General features: G+C 48.7%; 1 protein-coding gene across 1 annotated transcript in view; it reads left to right on the top strand.

Annotated features, from left to right (window-relative positions):
- Window positions 1–20,598, top strand: part of COX15 (cytochrome c oxidase assembly homolog COX15) — a 108,909-nt gene that overhangs the window by 39,193 nt on the left and 49,118 nt on the right. The window contains exons 7-8 of the mRNA XM_069239674.1: window positions 131–285; window positions 8,571–8,684. Coding sequence (XP_069095775.1) covers window positions 131–285; window positions 8,571–8,684 — 269 coding nt within the window. The remainder of the gene's footprint in view (window positions 1–130; window positions 286–8,570; window positions 8,685–20,598) is intronic.

Here is a 20,598-nt window from a genome sequence, read left to right as displayed (position 1 = left end):
GTATTCCTGAATTTGTCTGGAAAGCATCATTTCTGTAGTTCAAACTGTATTTGTATCCATGTTCCCTACTTTAAAAAGCCTATGTACTGGTTCCAGTTAAACATATTAATCTTATGCCTGAAAATTCCAGGTGCATTTGTTGCAGGACTAGATGCTGGTCTGGTATACAACTCCTTCCCTAAGATGGGAGAACGCTGGATTCCAGATGATATTCTTGCCTTCTCACCAACATTGGAGAACTTCTTTGAGAACCCCACTACAGTGCAGTTTGACCACAGAATATTGGTAATTTTTTAAGCTCTTTCATGCAAACCTCTACCCCCTTAGTAGTGAAAATTGTATGAATTAATAAATATTCTTGCATACTCCCGTTATGATTAAAGGTGCTTCTTGGTCTGAACGTTGAGTGCATAAGTGATTCTGAATAGATGTGTCTTGAAGGTGAGAGTGAGGTGGTTGTTTTATTTCAAATGGTTATAGTGAGTGTGATGTGTAGTTTGTGTCTCTGCCCACCAAAATATCTTCCTCCTCTCTAGCAGCAGCAGCATCAGGTAATATGAAGCAATGTTGTGTTCAAAGAATGTATCTTATCTTATACCACTACCTCAACCACAACTCCTGAGCCTATTGGAAGTATAGAATTACTTCACAAACAAAATATGAAAGAAGATGGTCATGCAGTATGAACTGCACAAACTCTCATACTGACATATCACAAAATATCAGTCTAAAAATACACACACAACAAAAATTACATGAACGATTGATTGCAGATATGGGTCAGGAGAAAGATTGCAAGGTTCATCCCCTCCATCGCTGCACTTCCCTATTTAGACTAAAAGTAAGTCACAAAACTCGGGGACTACAAGCACACATGTTATATGACTACTGCGACCCACCCACAACGCCCACTCTAGTGGTATTGCTGGACACTCGCAAAAGAAAAAAAAGCTTCCAAAACCTCTTTGTGAGCACCCTCTACTGGAAAACAGAGTGACCAAACAAATCAGTTTGGGTCTCACAGAAGGCAAGGCTGCAAGATGAATAATGCCGCTGGTGCCCGTTCAGTGGTCATATCACCATTTACAGGTGACATCTGCACCAAGATGCAAAGTAATTGCCTGTCTGTATTCTTTTCACCAACATCCTTGAAAGTGGGGTTCCTACCATAATGAAAATTCCAAAATAAAATGTGTACTAAAGTAATTTCCAGATTATCTAATATTGTAATTCTGCAAACTTAAGCAAAAGCTTTAAGCTAACATTGTGTAATTTGGAGGAGAATAAGTGAAAGTGCTATTTTGATATTTCTGGCAGAAAGACACTCTGTTTATTAATTTCTACCTAAAAAATGCGGAAGGGCTGGTATGTTTTTTTTTTCTGGGAAGATTTAGTTCTGTTATTTAACAGTTGATGGCTGTCATGAGAAACAATTAGATGTGGACTGGATTATCTGTCACTCCATTGTTGTCTCCTGGATGGACGAAAATTCCCATGGACGTAATGCCGATATAACACAGATCATCTTCTTCAGAATCCCCTCCTTCTGCTCCACAAAATGGTGGCCATAGGAAGTGGGACTTCCCCCTGTATCTGTTGATGCACCAGAAACCTAGGACCTAGATGTGTCAAAATCTCTCATTTGAATATCACATTGTAATCTCTCTTGCGAGTAACGTTCTCTCCAGCCAGGGTACCTGCTAATGACTACGCTACACACCATGCTCTAAATCACATGTCTTTATTCTTCTTTGTGTTACACCTTTGAACCCCAATGTTTAAACCAAGCTTTCATTAAATTCTATTCTAGTAATTACGTCATATTGATAGTGAGTCCGTATAGAGCCAAAAAGGTTCTGTCTTAAAACATGCAAAAAACTACATTGCGAACTTTGAGGAAAATCCTATATTTTCTTCAGTAATCTTATAGGAAACCTGTAGTGTAGGTTTTAGTGATCTCTTGCCTAAAGTACAGTGACTCTCTCTCTACAGGACTACTTACCTATCTAATTGCTAGACTGCAGCATATTCTAAATGCTGTGCCTAATGTGTTCTGGGACTTTCAACACAGATGTATATATCCACTCACGTAAGGCTACTCCACCAGGCTTCCCATTAATAAAAGATGTTTCAAAGCAGTAGGGTTGTGTCATAAAGTGATATTCTGTCCCCATAGTCCTGCTCATTATGTGCATAAACAGTTATACGAACATTAAGATCACTGTAAGCAGATTTACTGACTTACCTGTGCTTTGCTAAATTCAGCTGTGGAAAAGGCCCTTTTTGGGTCACTACCACCATGGCGTGGAACTCCATACCACTGGTACTTGGATCTACCACTGACCTGACCTGACCTGCTTCTGCAAACTGATAAACAAATCTTGTACCCCATTATGACTGTCCATTTCCAACTGATTGGTTTGTAATTTTAGCACTGCAATGCCATAAGGTTAAATGTTGTACTCTGTAAATTATAAATAACATGAAATCCATATACTTTTTTTAATACTTTGATGGGCTTATTTATTCTACAGATATCAGTTTAAAAATATTGCAGTAGAAATGTTCAAACTTGGGATTTGCAGCTGAAATTGGAGTCCAAAAAAGTTTTTTTTTTTTTTTTTTTTACACGGACCCTTTCATTAACCATAACTTTTTTGTCCATTGATCATTTAGATAGCTGATTTTTATAACATAAAAACACTCTTGACTTTTAAGATTGCATGTGTATGCTACTGTATGGTTTAGTTTTAAGTTGTAAGTCAGTTTATAGCAGTTGTAGATTTTTGTTGCTGTGATATGTAAAAGTACAGTGTATAGGCATACTACCCTTGCGCTGGAATTGCATGGTAAAACAGTCATATGCCTATTTCATGCACACCCCTCCCGCCCCGATTAAGGAACAGGACAACTGGGAGGAACTGACGAAGGCTGGTGAGTTAGACACCTCACTGGACAATGGCTTGGTCTCTCCTGCTACCGTGCCTAAAGAGGAGGGAGCCTCTTTTACAGTAGTGGTGCATATGGCAGCTGAGATCTTCAGCTGCCCAGGGTGGCAAACATCTTGGCGAAGGTTCTTCAGCCTGGAGTCACGCCTTATGAACCCCTACTCCTTTTTAATGAAGCCCCTACAGACATCCTACTCAGGGCCTGGTCCAAACCATGCACAGGGACTCCTGGGGACTCTAGTTTCCTTTCCCAGCACCCCACTCCTGAAGGTTTAGTGGTCCAAACCTCCACATCCAGAATTTACCCCAGTGCGTTCCCTGCCCCTTCACCAGATAGAAAATGCAAGAGGCTGAATACCTTGGGTAAAAGAATGTTCTCTTCCACCAGCCTAGCACTGCGCTTGGTGAATACTGCATGCCTATTTCCTATAAGATTTGGTACTCTGTAGTGCAAGTGCTGCCTGTGGTCTTGGAGGAGGCATGAATCATACTCATTCTGATATTAGAGATACTGCTAAGTTCATCATGTAGCTAAGTTCACCATAAGGTGTGGGCTTGGCACAATGCTTAGAAGGGACCCACCTCCAGGCACCACAAGGTTCCTGAACAAAACTAACACAGGACCTCTCAGATGCCAGGTGAAGGAAAGAGACTGCTGGGAAGAAGTCTGAAACGACAAATGTAAGAAACATTTGGATAGTGTATGTATGTCTCAAATGCAATAATCAGATAAAATGTATGCACTTGCTATAATACTGGTATCTTGAGTAAATTTGTTGAAAATCTATATTCCCTGAGGGGGGTTGGCTCTCCTAATATGGATCCTTATTTGTCTTTCAGGAAAAGTAGGAAGAGCAAAGCCTTGATATGATTGTTCATTTTACAGTGTTCTATCATAAACAAAAATAACACATAGCTTGCACCGTCTAGCTACGAATATGTCTTGTGATTGTCTTCTCAAAACTGAATGCGCTCTCCTCCGCGTTATCAATTAGTTATGCCTTAAATTCTTCTCACAGTTGCGCTTAAATCAGCACTTGCTAATTCATTGTGCCATTAAAACTCCAAACAACTGTGTACTTGTCCTCAGCTCTTGGTGCTTCATTAATACTAGTATATTTCACCTGAATTAAGTTTCCTTTGCGCTTTTTAATTTGAAAGCAATGTCACTAATACTTTGATCTAATTTCATATTCGTCAAAGAAAATGTGTTGCTCACGGAGTTCAACCTTTTAAACAATTAATACATGCACTTTCCTGGAGCTCCTTGGAAGGGAAAAAAAAACAAGTGAGTCTTATTTTTCTCGAAAGAGTTAATTGCTGGTAAAAAAAAAGTCTTTCCTCGAGCTTCTTGATAAACAAAATTAGTCTTATTTTTCTCTGAAGAGTTAATTTTTAGTAAAAGTCTTTTAACTTTTGAATTTGAATGCAGTTAACAGCGTTCGTGCAAAAGAGGATAAATGCACTTTCCTCCAGTTTCTTGATAAACAAAGTGAGACTTATTTTTCTCAGAAGAGTTAATTGTTGGTAAAAGTCTTTTAACTTTTGAAATTGAATGCAGATAACAATCCTCACTGCCAAAAAAGACAAATACATTTCCTCTGTACTTAAACAGAAACCAAAATCCTATATTCTAAGATAAAACTTTGATTTCTCCAGAACGATTGCACTTCCACATCGCAGCTTACCTCACATCACAAAAAAATAGCAGAGGCCCCATTCACTTTGCTGATTTACAAGCGACTAGACCCTTTGAGGATTCTGACTGCTGAGAGTGTACAAACTTCCAAGTTTCCCACAAGTTTGTCAACTGCAAGCCAGAAAGAGCACTCCAACTTTCCATCCAGCAAGGGACTTGTTGAATAGTAAGAATCGGTAAACAGGAGGCACCTAGCCAGGTCAGGGCAGAGGTTCATGGTACTAGTTGTCCTGTAAAATAAAGGCTTCTTTCTTTGTTTTATTAACCTTGCCTATGGTAATACATATGAAACTGTCATAAGCATTCCTGATCATGACAGATGGTTAGTGACATCAGACCGCTGGGTCTTAGAGATTGTCCGCCACCCACTTATGATTGACTGACAGAGAACAATCTCTCCTTGCTGTGTCAGGAAGTGCAGGCTCTTATGGCCAAGGGGCCTCAGAAGTAGGTTATAGTTGTTATTCCCGCTACTTTCTGGTGCCAAAGAAGGACGGAGTGCTTTGACCTATTTTAGACCTGCACCTTCTCAACCTCTTCCTGAAAAAGGGAAAGTTCAGAATGCTCACGCTTGTTCAAATCCTGTCTGCTCTGAATCTCGGAGACTGGATGGCAGCGTTGGACTTGCATGATGCATATTTCCACATCCCTGTCCTGCCTGCCCACAGGCATTAGCTGTGGATCATGGTAGGCCAAGAGCACTTTCAGGTTGCCGTGCTCCCTTTTGGCCTTACCAGTGCCCCTTGGGTGTTCACAAAAGTTATGGCGGTGGTTGCAGCTCATCTGTGGAGTTTGGGTGTACCAGTCTTCTATCTTGATGATTGGCTGTTGAAGGTGGGCTCTGCCCAGACAGTCGTTTCCGGCCTTCAGAATATGTTGAACCTCTTGCACTTGCTGGAGTCCACTCTCAATGTGCCAAAGTCGCACCGGAGTCCTTCTCAGGCGCTTCCTTTCATCTGAGCTGTTCTGGACACAGTGCGGTTTCAGGCCTATCTTCCCGAGCAGCAAGTCAAGGATATTCAGGTTATGATTCCGATGTTTCAGCCTCTCCTGTATTTCAGAGTGACTGACTCTGAGGCTGCTGGGCCTGATGGCCTCCTGCATCCTGCTTGTTTGCATATGCGGGCTCTGCTGTGGGACCTGAAGTCCCAGTGGACACCGTCAGGGGAATCTGTCCGACATTGTCCAGATCTCAGAGGGAACTGCAAAAGATCTGCAGTGGTGACCAGCGAACCACAATTGAGTCGGTGACAGTCCCTTCTCCCTTCCCCAACCAGACCAGACTGCAGTGACAGATGTGTCATTCTCGGGCTGGGACAGCCGTCTGTGAGAGGTGAAGATCCAAGGATTCTGGTCTCCGGTGTTTACCGAGCTCTACATCAACCTGTTGGAGCTCTGGGCTGATTCTCTTTGCATTGAAAGCCTTTCTTCCTTTAATTGGGGGAAGGCTGATGCAGATGTTCACGAACAACACCACCGCCATGTAGTACTGCAACAAACAGAGAGGGTGGGGCTTGTGGACCCTCTTTTAAGAGGCCCTGCATATCAGGACATGGCTGGAACGGGAGGGCATTTCCAAGGTGGTTCAACACATGGTGGGCTCTCTGAACTCAGCCGAAGATGTCTAGAAGATCACAAATGGCGTCTCCATCCAGCGGTGTTGTTGAACCAACTTTCTCTATTTGAGTCACCTGTTTTAGCTAAGTTCTTAAAGGCCTGTAGCATATGTTTCCCTGCACCCTATTCATCATTTCCCAGTGGGACTTCAACCTTGTGTGTGCGATTTGAGCCTCTATACAATTGTCCTCTTAGGCTATTGACCATCAAAACTGCCTTTTTAGTTTTAGTTTTTTTTAGTGGCCATAAAATCGACCAAGAGAGTCAGTGAATTGCAGGCACTTACTTTGTAACCTCCTTCTACCCGAACAAACTGGTTTGCCGGACACATGCCTCCTTCCTTCCAAAGGTTGTGACTCCCTTCCATGCAGGGCAGAGCATCACCCTGCTACCTTTTTTGCTCCGCCTCATCCCTCCAAAGAGGAGGATAGACACCACCATCTGGACCCAAAGTTGTTCTATCTTGACCGCACAAAAGAGTTCTGGGTGGACGATCAACTCTTCGTGGGCTAGGTAGGAGCTAAAAAAGGGAAGAGTATGCAAAAGCAGACCATCTGGAGGTGGATTGTTCTATGCATTAAGATCTGCTAGGTATTGGCCGAAAAGCAACCCCTGGGGGCTTGCAGCCTCACTCCACCAGAGCCAAGACTGCGACGACTGCAATAACGTGCAGCGTCCCTGTCCTGGATATCTGTCAGGCAGCACATGGGCATCCCGGCACACATTCACCAAGCACTACTGCCTGGACAGTCAGGTCCTTTGTGACGGGCACATCGCTTGTTCAGTCCTGCTGGACTTTCTGATTTAATTGGCTTCGCAGACCCACCTCTGGGGAGGTATTGCTTGAGTATTTATTCCAAGGTAAGCAATCTGCGGCTAGAAGTCTCTATAAGATGTGCAAGTCACTCCCCTTCAGTAATGCCTTATCGGCGTATGCCTCGGTCTAGCTGAAGATTCCTTACCGGTCCCCACATCCTTCCCGCCCTGCAAACAGATTACAATGTAAGGGCATCCTTTTCGTGGCCATAGATTGTCATACTAGTGGTCAGTTATCACCGTGGCTCAGCACTCCAGACCTGGAAAGTCACAAATTACTGGATGTCAGCACGCTGGAGTGGGGCCTGTATAGGTAACCCACATGTCACTTCTGGAGTGGAGCCAAACGACTCCACTTACCAGCCCACAGGGGTACTGCTCAAAAACATTCCAGATCCAATCTGACGCCTGGGAAATATTCTAAGGTATGGAATCTGCGGCTAGATAGAGTCTCTACCAGATAATGCATTACCGAAGGTAAGTAACTTGTTCATTCTATCCCTCTGCCATAGCTCTGACACACTAGAAGAGAAAACACATCTTTAGAAAGGGGATTTCAACAGGACCAGATGTGCGTTATCTATGTTCCAGTTGATAAGTGTGAAAGCATTACCTAGAGGACCACCTCTATGGTTGGAATAATTATGGTGGTGCTGTTTTCTTAAGTGGTTAATGGTATTTCTGACCTGTATACGTGGTGTATATTTTGGTGGATGCGTCTGTTGTGGTATTTCCCTCTGCACTCTACATATGCACAATTTGCTGGGTGCCATTTCTTTTATCTGCGATCTTGTTAACACCTTACCTTTTTCATGAGGGCTGCCTCCTTCTGTTTTTTATCTTATGTTATTTATGTAGTCATCTCGGCACCTAGACGTCCACTGGTACTTAAATGTGGGTCCATATGGTGGTCATTGTTCAACTGGTGTAGGGTCTAGAAGCATTTATTTGTGCCCTTCATTTCTGGTGTCTCTTATTCCGTTATCTATCATTCTTCTCACTTCTGTAGCAAAGAACGTTTCTCAGACGTTTTGAGCTTTACTCCACTTGTTTGTCCTCTCTACATACATTTTGCCTCTTCTTCTGTGCAGATTGCTTCGTAGACCTTTTTTAGAGCAACACTCTAAAGTCTCTTAGTGTTCCTTTCTACTACACATGTCATTTTTTCTCATTTGTGTTGGATACATGGGCCTTATTTAGACTCATAATCCCCATCACACCATGTTCGAAAGAGGTTGTGCAAGTTGGTGCACTTATCAGTTAAAAATGCTCTGAAGAGGTGTTTTTTTTTTATGTCCAAGGTTCATGGAGACTGTATTTCTTGCAAGTAAATAGAAAGATAACATCTCTTTAGTGATTTAAAAAACTATAGATAAGCACACAAATCAAATGCAAATCTGAATGGCAGCCTTACTTACTTTCTTGCGTTCATATATTTGTTTTTCTTGGATGTGTATGTAACATATTGTATTTGTTTTTCTTCTTTCAAGGGCATAAGCTCTGTGACTGCCATAACAGCCCTATATTACTACTCTCGGAAAATTCCGCTTCCTCCCAGAGCGAAGATGGCGTTGACCTCACTTCTCGGTGTTGCTTATCTGCAGGTACTATTGTGACTTAACAACTGAAACCGCATTTTCATTTTAAGCTGCTTTTACTTGCTACTTACAACCTCCCTGATGTTCAGGTGTGAATACTCTACAAGTCACTGAGTGTGGTCATGTGCTGACTTGTCTTAGATCCTTTCCTTTTACACAGATGCCAATACTTTACAACCATTCTATTCTCTATTTGTGAATAATTTTGATTTTGCCTACCCAAGAGCTTACCCAACTGACCGTTCCATTGGACGTCTACATATAGGTTACTGGATAATGTAACCAGGAACTTTAGGCTGATTTCCATATGTTCAGTAATGAGATACCACTTTTGGTGCATTGAGTAGATCAGGCAGGTGGGCTGAGAACTTTCAGGATGGTGCATTGCCTGGGTTCCTTTCAGGCCTGAACAAAGAATAAGATTGCTTGCCTGTCATGTTTGAGCTTTTGATGGAGATTGTTGTTGCAGGGCCTGATCCTAGTACACTCATTCCTGTCAAATGGCCTTTTTCCTATGTCTATGCAATTATCGTTATGGACTGCAAGTAATCCCACACTTTTCTTCCCTACTAAGTCAGAAAAACACTTATCCAAACTATTGGTCTTCATTATTGACCATTTTAATGGCCCCAACCACAGACTTTCTTTATATCTCCCGAATAACTCTAAATTGTGATGTACCAAAATGTCAGAAAAATATTTGATCTAAAACTAAAAGCCTTGGACCACAGCCATCCATTTCTGATCAATCTACACATTCTGCAAATTTTGGTGAAGATCCACTTCGAAGTTATGTGCATCACCCAATGAGAATTATAGATGAAAGATCGAATATACCTTTAAACTAATTTCCAGAAGAATATCCTTGAATAAACATTTAAAAGCAGTAGCACCAAATCTCCTTGAACTACCCAGAACAAGGAGCCAGTGGTATGCAAGTCAGACATTCAGTCTGATTAGTCCAATACTCTAGAACATCCTTTCTGGAACCTTTTATGGAAATTCAAAATAGCCTCTCATTACCAAAGAAAACAAAGACTCTTGCTTTCCAAAATGTTTTCCTCAGACATCTGAAGCCAATCTCATCCACAAAAAAGATTGATAGATAAACCTAACAGTTCTTCTGCCACTAGCCCACTTATTTACCATACACATTCAGTAACTGAAGGTGCAGTGTAATTTGTATTACAAAACGTTCCAGTTGCAATCTACAGCTCTGACTTAGGGTTCATTAGGATTCCCTCACCCACCTACACACAAAGACTGATGCTCTGAAGAACAGATTGACTGCATATATTTCATTCTATGTTAGTACAGGTGTATTTATTTTTCAGTGAGAATGAGTATTTGTAATTGACCTTATGGATTGCAATTTAAAATATGTGGCATCGAGCACAACAAAGGCTTTTTTCAATTGTAACAGTAATTTCATTGTAGGGAAAGCATGTCAACAAACAATGAAGGTGCAATGCAACAAAAAAACTAGGTTTTGAAAGGCTTTCTGAGCTTCCAATGATTTCCTTTGGGTAGTGGACAACGTACATAAATACATATAAGGAGCCTCCATCTTTCCCATATATTATAAATTTGTATGCCACTAAATGTTCGCATCGGTAGACTGCCAGGCTCTATGTTAATAAAGCATAACTGGTTCCTGCAGATATTGAGATCCGGTACAATTACTAGCATTTTGCTCTTGACCAAGAATCTTAAACTGAGTTACCTTAATAAGAATGCACTGGAAGGAGTCACTGGAGTGAGTAAGTGAGCTGAGGAGACACTGCAGGATATGCTGCTGTTGACCATTGATGGGGTGTTTGGGGGTGGCTTGGCCCCACAGTTCATTTTGTCTCCTGCTGCAGTTTTCCACTTGTCGCAGGAGATAAGCGGCCAGCGGCTTGAAATTACATCAGCGGCTCATGGGCACTCGCTCCCCCGGGATCAAACTCAGATAATTTGACATTGACAGTCGCCCGCCTGCCAGGACCACTTGGCGTGTGGCCTACGCCCGCTGACTGCACCAGTGCTGTACAGGTCAATCACTGGAGCCAGAAAGGACATCTACAGGTTAGACCAGGGCGCAAGAGAATCAGCACGAGGAGCACCTGGATTGCCCTAGCAGCAGGGTGAGCCCTTTGCCGCATGTTACACCATCAACCCAGGGCCTCTGAGCTATCTGGACCAGCTTGAGGCGTGCAGTAAGTGGCAGTGGCACGATAGGGTAGTTGTCTAGTGGCACCACACAGGGTGGAGCCCGGCCACACGGAAGTGACCCTGCTAGCTTGTACAGCCGGTGTTTGCTCCCCTCCACCCTTGCCCTCTGCTCTTCCCTTCCCTACCCCAATACTTCCCGACTGCCCTCTCTTAAAAATTCTCATAAAAACTTCAAGAGTTGATGAGGGAAAGCTTGACACTTCTTTGACTGCGATACAAAACGTGCTGTAACCAACTGACAGCAGTCACGTACATTAGCAGCCGATTCATTTATGATATACCATGTGAAACAATTACAAGCTGACAATGCTTATTTATTTTAAAGCACATTTGTGCTGGGGCAGGAAAACTCCATTAGCAACTGCAGCTTCCCTTATGTCCCAGAGGAGAAAACTGGAGGAGCCAAAATTCGCCCGTCGCAACACCCATTACAACAGCACTTGCAACCATCTAAAATAAGGATTCCCTTCCTATGTAACTGCAAGATCCTACATAAGGTCTTCCTATTCAGGAGGGCAGCAGCACTGGCCAAGAGGAAGGCACAGAGAGGAAAATCCCCAGCAACACCAAATGGGGAGAAGGGAGTAAACCACTCAAACAGCAGGGACCAGCAGAGAAATACTCAATTTTGTCTTAAGAATCTAAGGGTTGACAAATTGGGTAAGCACCCAAGGAGAATAAATTCACGCGGTAGGCAAGCACCTGGCGAAATCACAGCATACTTCCTGAAAAGGGAAAGTGGAAACTCCCACTTTGAAGGTCTGGACCATGTGCCAGGTCCTTCCATCCCAGGCTACTTTGAAGAAGAACACTCAGCTGGTTTTGATAAGCCGAGTAAAACAAGCCTCACTCACTCATGCCGAAGCTGGTGGATAGAAGCTCAATAACAGAACTATCATCAAATATACTCGATCTACCAGCATCACAAAATGTGGAATACTTGGAAAATGAAGGTTCACTTAGGGAAGGGTCTTACTCTCCCTACAAACAAGATCACTGTAGAGAGTCCACCATCTCATAGGTCCCATATGTGAGAGGACATGAGGTAGGGGAGGGCCAGCTGCCAGTCGAAACAACTCAACCCGAACAATCATCCACCAGCAGTTCACCCCAAACCCTGGAATCCCACGTAGGCATCTTATTAGGAAAGGAAGTATCAGAATGTCAAAAAAGAACTCTAGCTATTCATTGTTGAACCCCTTCCCCACTCAGGACAAGCTATTAAGGTTGATCAACTCCTCATTGATGGCTGCCACAACTGCTTTGGCATGGCAGACCTATAAACTTGAAGCCCAGGTGAAAACCTTACAAAGAATGCGAAATGGACAAGAAAATAAAATTAACGAGATCGATAAAAAAAGGTGGCCTTAAAAGACTGCAGTTACCTAGAGATAGTAGAAAAATAGTCTACGTTAAACACTATCCTCTCTACACTGGTCGTCGACCTGAAAAAATATAACTGCCCTAGTACACAAAGCACTAGGGAAGTGGAATTCAAAAAGAACCAACCTGTTGCACAGGTAGCGACAACAGGAAAAAGACAAAAGGGTACTCACACACAGGCTGAGAAGGCGGAGGAGGCCAGCATAGGCATATAAAGAGCATAGGCAATTTCTTAATAAAGTATACCAATGACCAACCAGGGGAGCAGTTTAGAGGCTGTGACAACAAAGAAAAAGGAGAAAAGCTGCAGAAATTCACACTGCTGTCAGACAGAGACATTTTTTTTTTAAAGAAACTTCAGAAAACATTGAAGAACGAGCAAATGACAAAAGTTAGTCCCAAAGGAACTGTCAACGGTAAATGGTCCTGCATGAATTACAGACGTTTCGAGAAAGACTACATATCCAGTCTTTCTAACAAATAGGGCATGCAGTATGCCCAGCAAGTTGGTGAGGGTGTACCCCCCACAACCTAATAAAAGATCACATACGCATAGACCGTACAGGTCAGAGAAAGCAGCAATACAACCAAGTGTTCAGAGACCCAAGGCACCTCCGAGTAGACCCAGCCTACAATTACCTAGGTCCAAGAGAACCAGATGATTCTGGGAAACCAGGAAGAACCCCAACTCGGCAGAAGAACCCAAGCCACAAATACAGAGGCACTATTTAACACCTGGTGTTCAATAGATAAATCACCGGCAGGCAACTCCCACTCATCCAGAAACGGACAATGCGACAAATCACAACTTAGGGCTGATGATACCTGAAATACTTGAAGATCATAGGGTCTCATCAGATTAATGGGGGGGCAGAACGACCCAACACAGAGATAAACCCACTACTTGTAGAAACCAGGCCAGTGTACAAGCACACACTTGAAATGGCCACAAAGTAGGCCCTACTAGACACCTTAAGGGATAGCTTTCAGCCAGGAAAAGTGGACACCCATTATTGCACAAGAATCAAGCACCCCCAACTCAGATGATGGAACGGAACACATAAAACAATATTCACTCCATAGTATGACTCCCATGGCAACTCATATGTCCTTAATAGATTTAACATACTCCAACTTCTTCTGCACACCCCATTCATTATCCTCCATTAATTGCAAAGATCCAATAAGCATCCAATTTGACTTTATAGGCTCCGAAAAACTGAGTGAATTCATAATTATAACCTGGAGAAACGCAGACACGTCAAAAGGGTGTTACAGGAGAAAGAGTAGTTCGCAAACTAAATCGGGCCGATGCCCCCTGAAACAGATCACAAAAAAGTCATTCTAATGGGTACATCAAGTGGCCAGACCAATCGGAGGTATAGTAACTTCAGCATCTTATACCAGTCAGAAACCTATACAGGAGACCAAAGGATAATCATGCTACAGGGCATGGCATACGATCGACCAACAGCTGGAGATGGATGGCCACAAACCTAGAGCTGGGACAAACCGAGAGATCCCTAGCAGTAATCACGTAGTTACTGAGAGCTTAAAAAACCAGGTTGAAATTATGCAAATAGTAACTTGTAACGTAGCAGGAATTACCAAGGGGGTCATTCCAACCCTGGCGGTCGGTGATAAAGCGGCGACCAACCCGCCAACAGGCAGGCGGTCCAAAAAAAGGAATTCTGACCCTGGCGGGAACCGCCAACACAGACCGCTACTTTAACACTCCGACCGCCACGACGGGACACACAAACAGCGCGGCGGTCACCGCCAACAGGCAGGCGGCAGACAATGTACCGCCCACCCTATCACAACTCACCAATCCGCCACCTTTTCCGGGGCGGGAGCCCCGGCGATAAAAACACGGCGGAAACAGACTACGAACGGGAAAACGCTCACCTATACACACTCCACGAGGAAGGAGGACAGCATGGAACCCGAATTAAACATCCTACCAGCTATTGTCTACCTGCTCATCTACCAGGAGTACGAACGCCGGCGCAGACAACAACGGTGAGTACTGCACCTATGACACAGGGGAGGGGGGAGGAGGAAAGCTTACGCGCACACACATGCGCCATACACCCACCCCCCCACCACAAATACCTACACCCCAATGCCGAGCAACAAGTCAGAGTGACACCCCCCAAACCCACCGGAATAATGCAAAGACACAATTAAAATGATCTATAAAATATATGTAGAAATAGCTCCATTAAAGGTATGGGAAATATGCCATATACAAGATACAAAAATAAGGAATGAACATAGTCAACAATATATACATAGGCAATAAGTCCTGCACATTCCCTCAAAGTTCCATAGTCCGTGGGCCAATGTGCACAAACACATGGGCAAAGCCCACACAGGAGACCAGATACCATTGGAGAGAACACTGCTGGGGCATCAGATGATAAAACTACAGGCACCTCAGGGGGAAGGGAAGGGGGGGGCACCTCAGCCACATGAGTCCTTGACGCCAGATTCACGAGGGGCCTCCATGCCCACTGTCCCATCCTGGGGAGTGCAAAGCCACAGTCTCACAAGTCTCTACAGTGGGTGGCTTGCCCACTGTCCCATTCTGGGGAGTGAAAAGCCACAGTCTCACAAGTTTCTACAGTGGGTGGCTTGCCCACTGTTCCATCCTGGGAAGTGCCAAGCCACAGTCCATCAGATGGATTACCGACTCCACTGTTAATGGAGGAGGCATGGTGCCCAGAGTGCTTCCTGAAGCCCTGGTCGACACAGAACCGGCACTGTCAATGGGCCAGCGGTGCTTGAGATGAAGGCCCCAGCGGAGCGGTGCAGAGACGGCGGGGCCCAGCGGAGCGGTGCAGAGACGGCAGGGCCCAGCGGAGCGGTGCAGAGACGGCGGGGCCCAGCGGAGCGGTGCTTGAGATGAAGGCCCCAGCGGAGCGGTGCTTGAGATGAAGGCCCCAGCGGAGCGGTGCTTGAGATGAAGGCCCCAACGGAGCGGGGCTTGAGATGAAGGGCCCAGCGGAGCGGTGCAGAGACGGCGGGACCCAGCGGAGCGGTGCTTGAGATGAAGGGCCCAGCGGAGCGGTGCTTGAGATGAAGGGCCCAGCGGAGCGGTGCTTGAGATGGAGGGCCCAGCGGAGCGGGGCTTGAGATGGAGGGCCCAGCGGAGCGGGGCTTGAGATGGAGGGCCCAGCGGAGCGGGGCTTGAGATGGAGGGCCCAGCGGAGCGGGGCTTGAGATGGAGGGCCCAGCGGAGCGGGGCTTGAGATGGAGGGCCCAGCGGAGCGGGGCTTGAGATGAAGGGCCCAGCGGAGCGGTGCTTGAGATGAAGGGCCCAGCGGAGCGGTGCTTGAGATGAAGGGCCCAGCGGAGCGGTGCTTGAGATGAAGGGCCCAGCGGAGCGGTGCTTGAGATGAAGGGCCCAGCGGAGCGGTGCTTGAGTTGAAGGGCCCAGCTGAGCGGTGCTTGAGTTGAAGGGCCCAGCTGAGCGGTGCTTGAGTTGAAGGGCCCAGCTGAGCGGTGCTTGAGTTGAAGGGCCCAGCTGAGCGGTGCTTGAGTTGAAGGGCCCAGCTGAGCGGTGCTTGAGATGAAGGGCCCAGCGGAGCGGTGCTTGAGATGAAGGGCCCAGCGGAGCGGGGCTTGAGATGAAGGGCCCAGCGGAGCGGGGCTTGAGATGAAGGGCCCAGCGGAGCGGGGCTTGAGATGAAGGGCCCAGCGGAGCGGGGCGGGGCTTGAGATGAAGGGCCCAGCGGAGCGGGGCTTGAGATGAAGGGCCCAGCGGAGCGGGGCTTGAGATGAAGGCCCCAGCGGAGCGGTGCTTGAGACGGCGGGCCCCAGCGGAGCGGTGCAGAGACGGCGGGCCCCAGCGGAGCGGTGCTTGAGATGAAGGGCCCAGCGGAGCGGTGCTTGAGATGAAGGGCCCAGCGGAGCGGGGCTTGAGATGAAGGCCCCAGCGGAGCGGTGCTTGAGATGGAGGGCCCAGCGGAGCGGTTCTTGTCCCGGCGGGCCCCTGTTCAGCGGATGTTGTCCCGGCGGGCCCCTGTTCAGCAGATGTTGTTCCGGCGGGCCCCTGGTCAGCGGTGCTCCTCCCGGCGGGCCCCTGGTCAGCGGTGCTCCTCCCGGCGGGCCCCTGTTCAGCGGTTCTTGTCCCGGCGGGCCCCTGTTCAGCGGATGTTGTCCCGGCGGGCCCCTGTTCAGCGGTGCTCCTCCCGGCGGGCCCCTGTTCAGCGGTTCTTGTCCCGGCGGGCCCCTGTTCAGCGGATGTTGTCCCGGCGGGCCCCTGTTCAGCGGTTCTTGTCCCGGCGGGCCCCTGTTCAGCGGATGTTGTTCCGGCGGGCCCCTGTTCAGCGGATGTTGTTCCGGGGGGCCCCTGTTCAGCGGTGCTCCTCCCGGCGGGCCCCTGTTCAGCGGTGCTCCTCCCGGCGGGCCCCTGTCCAGCGGTGCTCCTCCCAGCGGGGCCCTGTCCAGCGGTGCTCCTACCAGCGGGGCCCTGTGGGGCCCTGTTCAGCGGTGCTCCTCCCGGCGGGGCCCTGTTCAGCGGTGCTCCTCCCGGCGGGGCCCTGTTCAGCGGTGCTCCTCCCGGCGGGGCCCTGTTCAGCGGTGCTCCTCCCGGCGGGCCCCTGTTCAGCAGATGTTGTCCCGGCGGGCCCCTGTTCAGCGGTTCTTGTCCCGGCGGGCCCCTGTTCAGCGGTTCTTGTCCCGGCGGGCCCCTGTTCAGCGGTGCTCCTCCCGGCGGGGCCCTGTTCAGCGGTGCTCCTCCCGGCGGGGCCCTGTTCAGCGGTGCTCCTCCCGGCGGGCCCCTGTTCAGCGGTGCTCCTCCCGGCGGGGCCCTGTTCGGCGGTGCTTGTCCTGTGTGTGTAGGGAGCCAGACCTGGGCAAGACTTCCCGCTCATTCTCCATCCGACCTTGCGGTCACGGGGCCCTCCTGTGATGGAGTCCTGGGCCCGTGGGTGTCGTCCGTCACAACCGGAATGGGGCTGGTGGGGCCCTCCTGGGCAGCTCGCCTGCTGCCTGACTTCTCCGCCCTGCTGCCCTTGCCCTCCTTCGCTGAAGCTCTGTGGCCCTTGCCTCCCTTGGATGATGTGGCAGGTGACGGGGCAAGGCTACTGTCCTTGGTGGCAGCCGTCTCAGTCTTGTCGCGCCGGGCCTTTTTTTTTTGGTCCTCTTCCCAGGTGGTGGGCTGGCTGTCCCCTTGCTGCTGGCCGATGTTCCTGCCCTAGGAGCTGGTGGACTCCAATAGCCCTGCACTATGGTCACAGTAGATACAGGGCTGGTGGTGGCTGAGGTGCTTTTTTTACTCTTACCAGATGGAGGGGGTGGGTCAGTGATTGGAACGAGCTCAAGGTTGGAAAGGAAAACGACTTGGGAAGGACAGGGACGGGTAGGTGTAGTGGGTATGGGAGTGGAGGAAGAGGATGTGGTTGTAGGAGAGTCAAGTGTGCTGTCTTTGGGTGCAGGTGCTTGTGACGGAGGCTGTCGTGAGGTGGATGGCTGTTGGGTGGGTGGCTGCCTGCGTTTGTGTGCTTTGGAAGAGGGGGTGACAGACACACTGGGAGAGGACACAGGGGACGTGTAAATGGCAGTGGGGGTGGTGACTGCACGTGTGCGGACTGTAATGGAGGGTGTGCTGGTGATGGAAGTACTGGCTGATGGTGGTGTGCATGCAGGTGTGAGTGGAGACGTCACAGGGAGGGAGATGAGGAGGTGGGGGACACAGAGGTGGTAGTGATTGTTGGCATGTCTGCATCTGGATGTTGCTTGGGTGAATGCTTGTGGGATCTGTGGTGCTTATGTCTGGATGAGCTGCCCTTGGGTGTAGAGGTGTGTGCAGGCTGGTCTGATGGTGTGGATGGGATAGGCAGAGGAACAGGAGACTGGGACTGGGTGGAGGGAGTCAGAAGAGGGAGGCTGGAGACAGGGACAATGGCTGCCGTCAGTGCTGAGGCCAGAGCGTTGAACGATCGCTGATGGGCAGCCTGACCCGAATGAATGCCCTCCAGATATGAATTGCTCCGATGCACCTCCCTTTCTACACCCTGGATGGCATTCAAAAGGGTAGACTGCCCAACAATGAGTGTCCTGAGGAGGTCAATGACCTCCTCACTGAGGGCAGCAGGGGTAACTGGGGCAGGGCCTGAGGTGCCTGGGGCGAAGGAGATGCCCGCCTTCCTGGGCGAGCGGGCACGGAGCGAAGGCTGAGGGGCTGCTGGGAGGGCGGGGCTGGTGCGCTGGGTGGCGGCTGTACCTGTTGTGGCGGTGGGCACGGATGTTGCCGCCACCGCTAGGGAGCTCCCTTCTGAGGACGTGTCGGTGTCGCTGACGTCTCCACGGGTCCCCGTTGTGGAGCTCCACTCGCCCTCCGTCTCACTGGTGTACTCGGAGTCTGTTGTATGGCCCTCCGGGGCCATGTGAGATGCAGCTCCCTCGTGCGCCGATGCCACTTCTCCTCCGCCTGATGATGCTAATGCACACATGAACAGGAAGACAAAGAAAATGGGGGGGGGGAGAAATGAAGACAGGTTGAGTGCATGCATTGGCAACACCGTTGTCGGAGAGGACAGACACAGAAGCCCCCTGAACTAGGGCGCGCAATCGGGGTACACTACTCAGTTATTGTGACTAGGCCTACAGGTCTATGGACGACAAATGCACACATGGGTGAGGCCGGACCATGGATAGCTGTACTTGGCTCCCTACAGAGGTGGGGGGCGGGGGCACAGGGCCGTGTCTAACGGAGGGGCCTAGCCTACAGAATGCGCCCTGGCCTGGAGATAGCCACAGCCCTCCTCCCCCACCCAGACACCTTCACTGCGCGCAAAGATAGCAGAATGTGCTGATACTCACCCCCTTGTGTCTGCTGTGATGTCCTCACGCGCCCATCCAAATCGGGGTAGGCCACCGCCAGGATCTGGGACATCAGGGGGGTCAATTGGTGGCTGGCACCCCTCCTACGTTGGGAGGCCATCCCCAGCAGAGACTCGGCGGTCTTTCTGGTCCCGCGGCGGATGTCCTCCCACCTCTTTTGGCAGTGGGTGCCCCGTCTGTTGTGGACCCCCAGGGCCCGGACGTCCTTGGCGACGGCACGCCAAATGTCGATCTTCTGATGGGCGCTGACCTATGTGACATGTACAGGGTGGTAAAGGAAATCGCATCAGTTTTCAGCCTGGTCAATGTGAGTGGCCCCCCCCTCCCCAACCTTGCCATGTGGCACATGCTCTGATCTTTCGTGCGTTGCACTCCTCATTCGCTCCCCTCCCCACCATCTTACATACACCCCACTCAACACAGGCTTAGCCCATTCAACGTGCACCCTGTGTACTAACCTGTTGGTCTGGAGGACCGTAGAGTAGCGCATACTGGGGGAGGACCCCATCAACAAGTTTCTCCAATTCTTCGGAAGTGAAGGCAGGGGCCCTTTCCCCAGTCGCAGCAGCCATTGTATCTCCCAGACCGAGGTCACAGCAGCACTTGCAGTATAGGTCCTCTCCTGTGGATGATCAGGTCTCGAGTGATTAATCAGATAGAAAATGGCGGTCACGCCTGCGGCGGTGCGTACTGCGACCGCCGGCGCACATCGGCATTGGCTCCTGAGACCCATAGGGTTCAATGTTAACCAATGCTGCTTTGCGCCGCGGTCTTCGACCGCCTACCGCCACGGTGTGCCACGCCAGCGCATTGACTTCACATCCCACTGTCACACTTCACAGGTCAGGCAGCCGCCATTTCAAGGGCCCACATGGCATGATTTCTACTGCGTCACACAGGCCTAGGCGTTGCATTGCCCTCATACAAGCCTTTCAATGCATAGCGATTCGTGTACTGTGCAAGCTGTGTGAACGAACCTGTGGGTTGCTTGACTCTGTGCTCCATGTTGTCCTTCCTAGGCACCGTCCGCTGGGACTTGCGAGGAGAAGGATGAATCCTCCCGTGTACCGACCGCTGGTGGACCTGTCGACAATGGAAGAACGACATATCATACTTACATACCGGCTTGACAGAGCAACTATACATGAACTGTGTGCCCAGCTGGAGCCAGATCTGATGTCCCCCATCCGCCAACCCACAGGGATTCCCCCTCTGGTGCAGGTTCTGTCAGTACTCCATTTTTTGGCAAGTGGGTCTTTTCAGACAACAGTGGCCATATCATCTGGGATGTCTCAGCCTATGTTTTCTAAGGTTTTGTCCAGAGTGTTGTCTGCCCTGATGAAATACATGCGGAGCTACATTATTTTCCCTGAGGTGGGCGAATTGGCTACAGTGAAGGGTGATTTCTATGCCCTTGGACACATCCCCAACATCATTGGTGCCATTGGTGGGACCCATGTGGCTTTGGTTC

The sequence above is a fragment of the Pleurodeles waltl genome, chromosome 6, assembly GCF_031143425.1.
Source record: "Pleurodeles waltl isolate 20211129_DDA chromosome 6, aPleWal1.hap1.20221129, whole genome shotgun sequence".
NCBI lineage: Eukaryota > Metazoa > Chordata > Amphibia > Caudata > Salamandridae > Pleurodeles > Pleurodeles waltl.
Note: the sequence above shows the minus strand (reverse complement) of the source record. Positions and strands in the feature narration are given on the sequence as shown.